Source organism: Pundamilia nyererei, unplaced genomic scaffold, assembly GCF_000239375.1.
Source record: "Pundamilia nyererei isolate P.nyererei 1_Seehausen unplaced genomic scaffold, PunNye1.0 scaffold00010, whole genome shotgun sequence".
NCBI classification, from domain to species: domain Eukaryota; kingdom Metazoa; phylum Chordata; class Actinopteri; order Cichliformes; family Cichlidae; genus Pundamilia; species Pundamilia nyererei.
In genome coordinates, this window is record NW_005187411.1 from 6,643,162 (window position 1) to 6,656,761 (window position 13,600).

Here is a 13,600-nt window from a genome sequence, read left to right on the forward strand (position 1 = left end):
ATTAATTCGTTCTTCTTCTTTTTTTCTTTTGCGATTAAATAAAGGGAAAGGAGAGGATTAAGTTTATGTGGCGCATTACCACTATGAACACTGGATGGCTCTGAAACTCATCGAAAGACAACACATGGGCGTTAATGCGTTGGGCTGTTTTTAAGACGTGATAGAAAAACTAATTACGCGTGAGAAAACAGAGTTTGGTCGGCACGCACAAGTGTAGGCTAATTATTACTCAGACGGCCATTATTGGCTTAATTAATGCGAAAGTTCTGGTTTTCCCTCTTTGCCTCATCACGCACATATACCACCGCAGCCTCGATTGAAAAAAAAAAATAGTACCCACAAAGGTTCTGTTCCATTTTTAGGTCTCAAAGTCGCAGAAAACGAAGAACCCCCCCTTAAACAACCATGATTTTTGCGCACATTGCCAGGGTTCCACTTTAATTTCCAACACGCACACGCACACACAGATCGTCTATTGATGAAAGAGTAAGCTCACAGGACCTTTATTCATGTCTTTTCAGCGGTGAGGTCACACCATCTTTGGAGCCAGTAAAGGATCCACAATCACCGTGTGTTGAGATCAATGGAGGGGAAGCAAGTGTAGAGCTCTCAGCAGCCGAGAGTCTTTTCCAGTATGGCTAACCCTTGATTACTACTACCATCCACCATGTGCTTGGAAAGTCTCGTCTCTCTTTGTGATGCAGTAAAAATAACCATTAGCATCTTTCGTTGGTGAAAAAACCCCAAAAGAAACAAAAACGAAAGAAAACGAAAAAGTTAGAAATCTAATAAAATCACAGCAGAGAGTCCGATGCGAGGGGGAGGGGGGGGGGGGGCTCACAAATTGCATACAATACAACAGATCACAGTTTCGAAGGCTAGCACAGATAAAAAAAAAAAAGAAACCACATATGTACCATTTATATAAGACGCACACTGATTGTCTCTTAGAAACTACATATTGATTCCTTATAAACACTTTTTTTTCTTAAATAAAGTAGTGCATCCATGTCCACACGCCATCCTCGTGTCACACACTCTGCCGGCAGGGCGGCAAAGTTGTTTAAGAAGCTTTAAGAAGGTTTGTCCATCCCGAGCACTTCAGCAGGACTATTAACTTGAGTTTTGTTCTTTTACTTCCGTGGCTGTGGTGTGCTTTTCTTTCTGAGTCCACTCTGTGACGTCCTCAACAGGTGGTGTTTTTTTGTTTGTTTGTCTGTTTTTTTACGCACATAGGTACGCACTGACAGATAAAGAAGGGCTACAACCGGTGAATAAACGGGAGAGGGGAAATCTCTTTGCCAGTGCTAAAATACATTAACTTCTCCTCTAGGAGGACCAAAGACCATCATGCCAAAAACTAGAGGCCCCCCTGAGAGCCCTGCCTCGGTGTACCAGGCTCACGTTTTTACCCAGTCTGAAGTGTTCTGTTGAGGGATGGCAGCGCTGTGTCTCGTGTGATCGTCACTGTTTGTGCACTTTTTGATAGCTGATTGCTCGGTTCACAGGACCTGGAATTTCCACGAGGACGTTTGATCCTTATAATCCAAGCAATCGGCATTGAAGTTCAGCTTCCACGATGCCGCTTGGTCCTTATAATCCAAGCAGTCTGCTGTGGAGTTGAAGCCCAGGCCGGACGTCCCGTATCCCTGGGTGGAGAGGGACGCCGGGGACTGGTTCAGATGGCTTGTGACTGCGTTTGTGCTCATCGGACTGAGAGTTGACCCCGGGCCTGACAACTGGTGGTGCATGGGAGTGAGGTAAGAGCCGCAGTCCATACCCCCGAAGTAGGACGTCGACCCGGCGTAGCCCTGGCTGTAGCCCGAGGCCTGTGTGTAGGTCATAGGATAAGACCTCTGCATGCAAGAGGAGGAGGTAGATAAGGGATCTGAGAGGGGAGAAATGGACGCCGGACTCCATATGGACACTGGCGCGGTGCTGGTAGAGATGGCGGGGACCGTGGTGGTGCTGGTGGGGGGTGTGAACTGGCCGCTGGCCCCGCTTTCCGAGCTCACTTCTCTGGTTGGGGAACTTTTCTTTTTGGCAGGTCGCACTTTGTTCTGCCCCCCATTCTGCTGCTGCTGCTGCTGCTGGCGACACTTTGCCCGCCGGTTTTTAAACCAGACCTAAAGCAGGAACATAATTGAACACATTCATTACAATGTCCCCATAAATACTAACCAAGCTATACTAACCGTTTAAAATAGGAAAGGGGCTATATATATGTATAAAAAGGCTTTTTTGCCCCAGTAAAATTATTTAAACGTAATTGGAACAGTCCTAATAACTGAAATATTATAAAACACGGTAAATATATTGCTGTTCGGGGTGAGGTGGGGGGCGTTTTAGAGTACATATAAAGCAAAAAATAAATAAAATTAAATTAAAAAATACTTTTTTTATGCTTGTGTTTCCTTTCAAATGAGTTAGAAATATATTTTTCCCCAGATTAAATCAAATACAAGTACAGGTAAAATACTATTTATTTAAAATACTAAAATACTTTACAGGTTCCAGAGTGAAATGTTTCGTTTGATGCTTCTCAAATTAAAATAAAAAATAACAAAGCCACTTTTTTCATTCTACAATATATAACAATATTTTAAATATGCCTTGGCTTCAGTTGACTCACCTGTACCCGGGATTCAGGTAGATTGATTTTCAGCGCTACCTCTTCGCGCATGAATATATCAGGATACCGAGTTTTAGCAAATAGAGCCTCCAAAACGTCGAGCTGTGCGCGCGTAAAAGTAGTCCGTTCTCGCCTCTGCTTCCGTGGAGTGGCTGTAAGTGCAAGAGAAACAAAAAAAAATCGCATAGGTTATTTATGTATACATGTACAATTTTAAAAAAGTCATCAAAGGCAAATTTGAAACTAATTACGCAGGAGTCCTGTGAGAGTAAAAAAAACAAAAAAAACCCGGTGGCAAATTGTAGCACTTGACATCTTTGAGTCTAACGTGCCAAAAAATTTAATGCAAACATCAAAGTAATTTGCCAGTAATTTCCTCTGGAGCCACATCTAAAAATAAAATCACACACGGAGAGACTTGAGGATTAGTCCTCACTCCAAGCTGTGTGCGCTAGAAGTTTTCTGTAGACTACTTTCCATCACCTTTTGTTTGTATTGGTCTGGTCAGTCTAATAAATGTATTTATTTTTCATATTTGTTTTCCTTTTAAAAAAAAGAAAGAATAACAATAATAATACACGCAATAATAATTCGTGAATTAAAAAGGTATATGAAGGGCTGGTTAATTGCTGTAACATAATAGCAAGGAGCCCTAAGTCATTTTCAGGCTGTGTGATCACATCTTATTTAATTTTCAAAGAGGTTAAACATACCTGGATAGCCCACTGATGGATGTAAAAGATCCATGCCGGAAGTAGTTAAGCTGAGGCCATTAACTGTGTAAGGTGGTTGCTTTAGATACGACATCATGCTAATGTTTGTCTGAGTGCTGAAGTTGGAGAAAATTTTGAAAATTGATGGAGCTCCCGAGGAGTATTCGGTGTCCTCTGTTCGCCGTGTGGTCCGTATTACACCTGGCACCTGTTTAAAAGAAGAAGAAGAAAAGAAGAGGAAGACGGATATTCTCGTGAAGTGATATTGGCTCTATTTACGTGACGCTGTGGCGAAATAAGTCCTTTCCAGAGCGCATGGCTCTCCTCAAAAAGCACGAGCCACTTCTCCAGCTGTCCTCATCTTTGCAACCCCCACACGCCCTCCCACGATTAAGATAAAAAAAAAACGAATAAAAAGAAAGGAGCACTGTGATTGCAACAGGTTAAAGCCACTATCTCCTTTATACAGTAAACACCATGAATTGAAGATAAATCTCTTCAAAATAAAAGCTAAAAATAAATAAAAGTTGCTGGCAAATTATCTATTTTATTAGGAACTAACTTTATTTTTATTTTTGAATATTATTTAGTTTATGTTAACATTAGATTGTATGTATGTAATAATCGATTGGATGAGAAGAAAAACAGCTGAAGTTGAACTGATTGTTACTAAAACGTCTGAGTCCGTTTAGTCTGACAAAGCACACAGTCAACGTTACATTTTTATGATGAAGATTAATATGCGCCCATATTGATGTGATTTAAAGTAAAAATTACTGAATTTTCAGGTTCATTTAGTGAATAAATTGTGTTATTTTTTATGTAAGAAGGAGATCATTTTAAAATATTGAACCAGTGAAAGAAAAATGGACACATGCTTTCTCGATACACATTTTTTTTGCAGTTCTTTTAAATAAACAAATTTGCTCCTTGGTATTTTTTGACTGCTGTCACTTCAACTTCAGTGAACCTCACGCGTTATCCCCACTGAGCCTCTTGATTAGTTGCATTTTTTTTTCTTTTCAATATCCAACGGTTTTAACCCCCTCATCCCAATCTGTCACACTTAAAACACACCCGTCAACCAATTGCGCGCACACACGCTCGATAATAATTACTCTGTCCAATAATTAATTATCAGAAATGTTTTTTTTTCTTCGTAATTTAACGAGGCGATCCAGGTGGCAGCTAACCGAGCTGCAGTTTGGTGTGAGTACAGTCCACAGAGCTTCCTGCAAATCAAACCCGGCTCTCTTTCTTTATATTTCTTTCCTGCAAATCCTCGTGTGTTAATTAGGATTTCATCGCAAATTTGCTGATATAAAGTAGGAAAAAAGCATAAAGTATCAGCAAAAGTAAAGAAATTAAACTCTCGTAGATATTTGCTTGATTGAGCTAAACTCCTAATTGTGACCCCCCCTCCCCAAACAGGATCCATCCAAATGAAGTGTTGGTTTATTGTCTTATGAATTATTTATTTTCCGAGGCAAAGGAGAGCTAGAAGACAGAGGAGGCCCAGGAATAATTTTCAGTAGCAGGCCCGAATGTTCCTTCTTTTCTTCTTCTTTTTTTCCGGTGAACTTTTCAGCCTGGACGCCTCCACAGTTTCCCATTTTTGCTGCCCTTATCCTGTATTAATTTACGCAGAATACACGAGTGCAGTGTGTGTGTATGTGTGGGAAATTTTTGTCTGAAACTTAACTCAGTAAACATGGATAGACGCCCTTGTAGCAGTCCTGGATCAGTGAGTGAGTGTGAAATTGGTAAAATATGACCTCCAGGAATCAATTAATTATTTAAAAGCCCATTATTACATCAAGAGAACTTCAGCCCAGCGCTGAGTCTGGTCTTGTTTTCAGTATCAGAAGCTATCACAATGTAATTTTATCAGTTACTGATTTACTGATGTGATTTACAATATTTCCGTTTTTTCTTTTCTTTTCTTTTCTTTTCTTTTCTTTTCTTTTCTTTTCTTTTCTTTTCTTTTCTTTTCTTTAATATAATAAATCAGTTTGTTGTGTGCACCCATTGCACCCGTATTTGTGCACACATAAAATCAGTGACAGCCTGGGTTTAAGACGGCATATTTAATGCCAACAAATAACCTGAAACCTCCTCGCTGGGATCTCTTTTAGAGTCTTCGTGGGTTTTTATTTTAGCACCAGTTGAAACGTTTTGCTTCCTCTTCTAAAGAAAACGATTAGGCGAGGAAGTGATCAGGTGAGGAATTGCAGGTTTTAACTAAATTTCGGTAGTGTAATAATAATAATAATAATAATAATAATAATAATAATAATAAAGCTGAACTTACCTTGGCAGGGATGACTGGAAAATTCTTTGTCTACTTGGTGTCCTCCGGGAGAAATAATAAAAGTCAGTAGAAATCGACGACGTCCTGTCGCATAAAAGGAGAATATCACAAACCCGAGCAGAGCAGGAGCAGCCGTCTTCACTGGAGATAAAAGTTAAGCGTTGAGCGCCTACATGAGGTTCTGAAGCGTTGCGACAGCGGCGGAGTGAAGGAGGGAGGCTGCATGTACGCCTTTAGGATTTGTTGGTGTGTTGTGAGTGAAGTGGTTTGAGTTAGATTTTGTACAAAGTGCCAGCCAATGGGAGCCGCAGGACTGAGCTGAGGTCTGTCTCTGTCTCCGTCTCTTACACTGGTGGGGAGGGTTTTTTTTCCTTTCTGGGAAACAAATGTCTCCAGCTACTTTTTTTTGACGCACAGTCTTCAGCCAATGGCAGCGAGAGGGCGACTGACAACATCCCCATCCCACCGCAGAGAGGACACACTGATAATAAATAAACGGTACGCCGTTGGATGATGAGAGGTGGAAGGAGTTTAAAGCAAAGAAAAGTCAGTTTATTTCTCATTTTATTATATTTTTTCATGACATCAAAGGAAGCATTAAAGTAAGAGATAATTTATAAATAAAAAAGGGGGGCGAGAGGTGAAACATATCCGAAAAATAAAGACTTCTCAGAGCGTTTAATGTATGTCGAGTATTTTAGTGGGAAACTCTTTTTAAGCGTTAATAATTTCACACTCTCGTCTTTACTTTACCAGTTTAAATACAACCACCGATGTTTTATAGAATAATATCACGAAAGCTTCCAGACAACCGATCAATATTAAAAGTCGATTATAAAATGTTTTATCATCTCTGTTGAGGCACCAGATTAATCTGCAGAAGAAGACCGGGAAATATAAGTAGAATTAAATATGTAGGAAAACCCCCAAAACAACAACAAATAAACCCTAAAAAAAAACACCAAAAAACAAAAACCGGGGGACCAAAGCGGAGCTTCAAGGCTGCACCGTCCTCTCACATTCCAGCACGTCGTAAAAAAGGGGGATTTAGAGCGACTTATTTCCTTAAAACTGTCCTCCCATCCACTGAGCAGCCAGTCTGCTACCGTCAGCCCGCTGCAGGCCCTGCACCGAAATGTACAAACAATATTTCCAGGTGGGTTCCCACCGGGGAGACACCTGAGCACCTGCGGGGTACAGCCAGCCATGCAATTACACACACACAAAAAGCTTCTCCGTTTGGCGACGTGCGGAACGACTTTTCACTGACTGCACTTGAAACGGTTCCTGCAGGAGGAAGATGTGCTCGAAGAGAAACAGACTTCTGAATATGAAGGTAGGCCTCTTTTAATTCTGTTTCATGTGCCGAAAGTGCATTTTAGTAGATTTAATAATAATAATATTAAGAACAATAATACTATTTATTTATTTATTTATTCCCTTTGTCTTTACCTAGTAACAGCTACTTAGTGCAGGGTTGATGTTATTTCATATTTACTGGAGGACCAACAAGCTGCAAGGGACACATAAGCCTCCTCTACGTCACTTGAATTTTGAACCTGCGTGCCCATCTCAAAATAATATGCCGAGGGTTTTTGTCACGGCTTGGTAAATGTATCATCTTAAGAGGCTTTGTGTAACACCTACACACACACACACACACACACACACACTGACACACACACACACACACACACACACACACACACACTGTGCGCTTGCACGGACACACCCGCTCCACTTCAAACAGATTTGAATATTGATTTAGATTTATAAACACAGACAGACCGTGGGCTTTTATGACTCGTCGCTTGCCTCTCTCCGTGGCTCGTGTGCAAGGCCGGAGTCAAAGGTGCAGTGACAGCTGCCGAGAGTACCGGTTCTCGCTCAGCCTCTGGAGCTCACACAGTCTGACGCACAGCACACCTTATCAACTTTGCAAAACACAGTGACATCTCTGTTGACAGATTTCGATCGTGGGGAAGCGGCGGTGTGGATCACGAAGCTGGATTTCTTTTAACAGCAAAGCCGAGGGGAGAAAAGTTGGGAGATGTTTGAGAAACAGGAGCTGCGACACATTCAGGTAACCTTCTTTCTTTCTTTCTTTCTTTCTTTCTTTTGCAACTCGTGCTTATTTTTTATTTTTATTCTTGAAAGATTAAGAGGAACTGCCTCATCTATTCGAAAAGGAGTCTATTAATCACTTAACTTATCACGTAGAGGCAAATTTAAACGGGTGGAATAATTAACTGTTTGATAAGTATTTTTTTTGTGTTGCTGTTTGCTTTATTACTAAAACATAGCAAAAATCATCATAGCGCACAAAGTGTGAATGAAGTCCTGCACTTTCTTGAGGTTTCACATTATTTCACACGAGGGTGTGCTTGTGACTGTTACAATGTGCACGCCTAAATAAAAAATAAAAAATAACAAAAAACAAAACAACCAAAAACAGTTTGACAGTAAAACCTTCATTTAAAAAAATATTTTATTAATGTTTCCTTATGTTTGGCAGCTGCATGCAGAGGGTCTCAAACTGCGTGAAAAATGATGACGTCTTGTGCTGTTATCTGCTGGATCTCACCGTTTAAATTGCTAAATAATTTATTAAACTGTAAAGCCTGGCCCTCCTCGGGGACTTTGTATCTTAAAAGGACGTTTAAAAGGAGAAGGAGTTAAACGCCTCTGGCGAGCAGCGCTCCCACTGACTCCCGGCTAATTGACGACGACTGCTTTTATCTCCGCCTCTGCTACACTCAACCTGAGGGTGAGGATTTCACCAGGCCCGCTCCAATCTGTGATTTCTACAGTTAATGCGTAGCCATGCATCTTTTCAAACGCACTGCGCAGGCCCTGGATGTTTGACCCTTGTTTGATAGGGGGGGGGGAAATCGCATTTTTAAGATTGGATAATTACGGGCAATACAGACCCCTATTTCACTGCTCTGTGCTTTATCCAGGCGTGGAAAAGAAATAATCAACACATTATAGAATACATGAACGCACTTTAAAAAAAAACAAAAAAAAAAGAGGAAAAAAGGTGCTTGTAAATTTCCTTAATTTCAAATAACGTATTTGCCATCAAAACAGCTTTTCTCGCATCTCTTTTGCTTCTCTTTTCCCACCTATGGTTTCATATTCGCATGGCTGAATACGAGGAATGTGTTGGTGGATTTCATTCTCAGCTTAAAAAGAGACTTAAAATGGGAACAAAATCATGCAAAGCATTCATATAGAAATGATAATCTGTAATGTCAAGAAGAGCCTTTCCTTCTGCACATAGGATTTCAAATTTACCCCCAGGAAAGGTTGATTACACTTCAGTCAGCCTTTATCGTTCAGTATTACTTCTGCTAACATGCTCTAGTTTTTTCTCCCCTCTTTATTAAATACACAAAGTTATTATGTATAAACCAACAGAAATATTACTTTATAGAATTAAAACTATTACCATCCATCCAGATATCATTCAACTGCCAAAAAAACTAAATAAAAATAGGATTGTTATGTAAATGTAGTAATGAAGTTTTAAACTACTTTATTTCAAATTGTTTTTATCGCAGCTAAGAGTTAAGTTAATGTAATGATTGAGGTTAAACTCTATTGTTTATCAATGATGCAGGCAGTAATTACTGTAGCTAGATATTTGGTGTGTGTGTGTGTGTGTTTTTCTTTTTTTCCCTTTCTTTCTTTTTTTTGGTTGTGAGTGTGTGGGTGACAGAGAGAGAGGAAGAAAGAGAGAAAGATGAGCTGGAGAAGGATAATCACAAGCTGTATTTTAATTAGCCTGGCAGGTTTGATGGATACATGCAACCACTGCTGCTGCTGCAACAACTGCATAGTGAGCAAGATGCCTAAACAGAGGGCTTTCCCCGCACTCTTCCCTTATCACAAAAGAGCTAAACCTTTGTGTAATGTAACATGTAAGTGACCCCAGAGGTCATCAAAACACATCCAGTCCCCTCCCCGGGGATTAAAGGGGCAGAACCCCATTCAGTGTCTGTTTGGGAAGAGTTTGCTAACACGGAGGCACACAAGGCACGTTGATCTCCTTAAGCATGTGCAGTTTTATAAGTTGAATTTAGGCTGAAAGTTCTGTTTAAATAATTTCAGAGACGGGCACTCTGTCGGATAAGTCTGTGCTCCAGTTTTCAAGCTGGTGCTAAACTTGGGAAATTTTGGGCTTTCTTTCCCACACATTTCTCCATAAATTCAAATGCTGTGCCGCCATAATGGCATGGCTCTGTGTGTGTGTGTGTGTGTGTGTCTGTGTGTGTGTGTTTGCCAAGTTCGTTCTTTCCATTAATATGACATGTCTTTTAATTGCTGCCATAAATGTTTGTGTTGTGTTTCACGCAGGAGTTTGCCAACAAACAAAACAGATGCAATTAAACACACACTCGCCTTCAGATCATCTCTGAGGAGACAAAGTCGAGTCTGGTGGAAAGCCGACAAGGACAAACAAGGAGGGAGAGGACTCTGCTGCCTCAAGGTTAACTCTGACTGAATGAACTCTCGTCTTCACACTATCAGTCTCGCCACAAAGACACATCACTCATTGCTTTTTATAGCATCTGTGCTCTTTTTAGAAGTTGACACGATGCTCAGTTGATGTTTTATTTTTGTATCATTGCAGAAAAATTAAACCAATTTTATTTATCGACACGTCTCTGTTTATTTTGTGACTTGCAATTAATTCAAGGTTAATATGCAAATAAAGACATTTATGTTGCCATCACTGTAAGAGCACCGCTATGCTCTCCTTTTCCCACCCTCTCCTTTCACCTAGCCCTCTTCTCTGTGTGCTGCTGAGGTGTCTGCGTGGCGTGGTAAAACCTGCCCTGCAGACCGGACCTCTCAAGTCTTCAAAGGTGGAAGAACTCAATGTGGGGGATTTGTTCAGGCTTATTTGGTAACCTAGGATTTGAATTGGATTCTGGGAAGCATTCATAACACATTTGGAAATGTTACATTGTGTGATTTTGTGTGTAATCCCCATAATAAATTTTAGAAATGGTCACAGCACTTGCACAACTGTGACTATTCATGATTTATCAAATGGTTTTCTTGTCTTGCCTCTTGGGGGTGAGGTGTGTGTGTTGCCCGCGGGGAATGGGGGAGGCGATCTCAGAGCCGGCGAAGAGACAATTCTTCAGTTTTAACCTTTCTCTTAACAATTTTTTTTGTTTGTTTATTTGACCTGAATATGTGATAGGGTGAGCCACCATGCTTCCAGAGCGATTCTCTCAGACCCCCAACAGCACTGGAGCATTTCAACCTCTAGTGGATTATACCTCCCTGGGAGGAGGGTTAGTGTACACACACACACACACACACACACACACACACACACACACACACACACACACACACACACACACACACACACTGTAGGTACAGTTATTAAACTTGCTGTATATTTTATAGAAGCCACAGTCATACATTAGCACACTGGGCTGCACATTTTATTGCAGTTGAGTAGAAAACTGTGCAACTACAGCATTTTATATTTGTAGCAAGCCAGTTGTGTAATATGCAGAAATCTCTCCAAGCATGTTTTATGACATAGAAAAATATTCCTTTTTAAATTCTATAAAGGTCCTTAATGATAAGTCAAATACTGACAGGTCTCCTACTAAAAAAACATCTTTGGAATTGTAAGTTACGTATCAGCTCCAGGCTACTTCTGATGCCTCCAAACTTAGCTCTTTCTCACTGCTTTTGCCCTCTCGTATAAAATGTCGACAGAGAACCTTTCCCCCCTTTCAGGAGATTAATCTGGAAAGTCACGATCAAACAGATAAAGGAAGAGAAACAATAAGCGGAGCAAAGCAGGAGCCGAGGTGGATGCTTATCATCCTTCACCATCCAAAATGAGCGATGTGTACTTGCAGAATTGATAGCTGTTGGCCAGATGCTCCAGAAGGAGCCCAAAGGGAGTGAACTTCTGTGTGAACATATATTTTGGGGGCTCTACTACTTGAATTTTGTGTCTGGTGTGTGTAACTCTCCCGCCTTGGATTGATAAGAGCGAGAGCTGTGTGTGTGTGTTTGTGAGTGTGTGTAAGTAAATGAGTATTTGTGCCCTGTCCAAACCCCACTTTGTTTTGAATGACACTTTGGCGATGCCCCCAGTCCCCCACTTCGACTTCTCAAGCGTACCCCCTGTCAGTGCCAACTCTGCCAATTCCTCTCATGTCTTTAATATCTCTCTTTGGGCTCTTGGGTTTTGCCAGTGAAGGCTCCCCAGTGACAGTTGGACATTGCCTTCACATTTGGGAGACAGCGGCGGGTGTCTGTAGCGTTCCCAGCCCTGGGCCTGTGGGGAATCTGTGATGGCTCGCCTGTCAGCCGGCCCCTCCCCTGTAATTAGGAGAGTAAACACAGCGTCTGGCTCGGCTTGGGGGAGAAGTAGGAGGGAGCGGAGGAGGGGACCGTCCGGCTCCCGTCCTACTGCTGCTTGAGCTGTCCAGGAGTAGCTTTGGATAGATAGCCTGTGATGTGCAGCCCCTTCACATCCTCGCAAAGGATGGAGATGTGGAGGAGAGTGCAGCCTGTTAACGTGCTGAGAAACATCAGTACCTTGTTGAGCATCAGTGAACCAGCGAGGAGGCTTTTCACTAAGCTGAACCTTTTGTTTAGAAGTAGAAAGAAACAGATCATTTAAGATGATCTGAGAGCTGTTCAAAAAAGTGATGAGAATGTTGATGAGGGTAAGCTGTGCACAAAAAGGTGTTCCTTGTATTTCTTTAACAGCATAATACTCATTTAGATCTCTAGGCAATAACATAGCACCACTACAAAGCCTCATCTCCTCTCTTCACCTCACTCCTGGTTGCTGGGGGGACTGGTCAGCTGCTGGAGGAATGTGTTGTGGGCTGGAGTTGTAGCTGTAGCTCGAGACCAGCTTTGGGGAACTGCCATGCTACCCTAAACCAGCCACTCCACACTGCCCAGTTAGGGAGGTGGGCTGCGGGAATGCTGAGACCAAGAGGGGAGGAATTTCACTGGTTGACCTGCCAGAGAAATGCCATGCAGAGAGCAATGAAGAGAGAAACCTAAAATGAGAGCGAGAGACAGAAAAGCATATCTCAGCCAATTGAAACGCAGCCTGTCAGTGTCATTTTGGTTTCGTAGGATGATTACTGATGATGGGCCAGTTGCTGAATGAGCTGGTTGCCACACAGACACTGTGGCACCGCATCTGACTTCGATCTTTTCAGGTTCAGCGGGCATAACCAAAGTAGCTTCAACAGTTTATAATCAGCACATTTAGAGATGTTTCCCATTATTTACCATGCAAATCATCCATCTGTCTTAGTGGACATTCATCACTTGAACGTGATTGGATGTATTCGTGTTTTTGCGTAAGTAAATTTGAAATCAGATGGTGTGCACCAGTGTGTACATGTGGCGGAGATGGAGTACAAAGGAGGAGGGGCGCTTGAAGGCCCAGTGTACTTGCCAAAGTCTTTACGGCGCCCAGAGAGCCATGCTGCAGCATCATGGTCCACAGCATGGAAAGACATGGGGCAGATGGGTGCAGTGTAGCAACTCAACCTCCCCCTTCTCCTCCCAAATGTGAGGCAGCAGTGGTGGGAATGGCACAGTGTGAGAGGGAGTCTAAGTTCAGGGCTGAAACAGAAAAGCTGTTGGAGGGGCATTTGGGGGCTGGGAGAAATTGAGGACTGAAAGCTGTTTTTTTTTTTTTTTAGAGGGGGGGCACCGGAGAAGCTGTTGGTGGGGCAGAGATCCTGCAATGGAGAGGGAAAGCCAATCCCCCCTGTCACATCCCTTTGAAATCCAAGTGCAGGGGCACGAGCCCAGGGAGGAGTGGCAGCGTGGCCCAGCGCCTGGGCAGACAGGCAGTCACCGCACTGGGCCGCAGTCCAGCTCGCCTGGCCTGGCCCCTTCCCACTGTAGCCCACCCCGTCTGGACCAGGC

At 42.2% G+C, this 13,600-nt stretch overlaps 1 protein-coding gene across 1 annotated transcript; it reads right to left on the reverse strand.

The window, feature by feature from the left end:
- Positions 1-831: 831 nt before the first annotated feature.
- Positions 832-5,990, reverse strand: otx2b (orthodenticle homeobox 2b). Its single transcript, XM_005724035.1, has 4 exons — positions 5,657-5,990; positions 3,346-3,553; positions 2,633-2,784; positions 832-2,126 (listed from the first exon to the last, which is right to left on the reverse strand). The coding sequence occupies exons 2-4, from the start codon at positions 3,440-3,442 to the stop codon at positions 1,503-1,505; spliced, it is 873 nt and encodes a 290-aa protein (XP_005724092.1). The 5' UTR covers positions 3,443-3,553; positions 5,657-5,990; the 3' UTR covers positions 832-1,502.
- Positions 5,991-13,600: the final 7,610 nt, after the last annotated feature.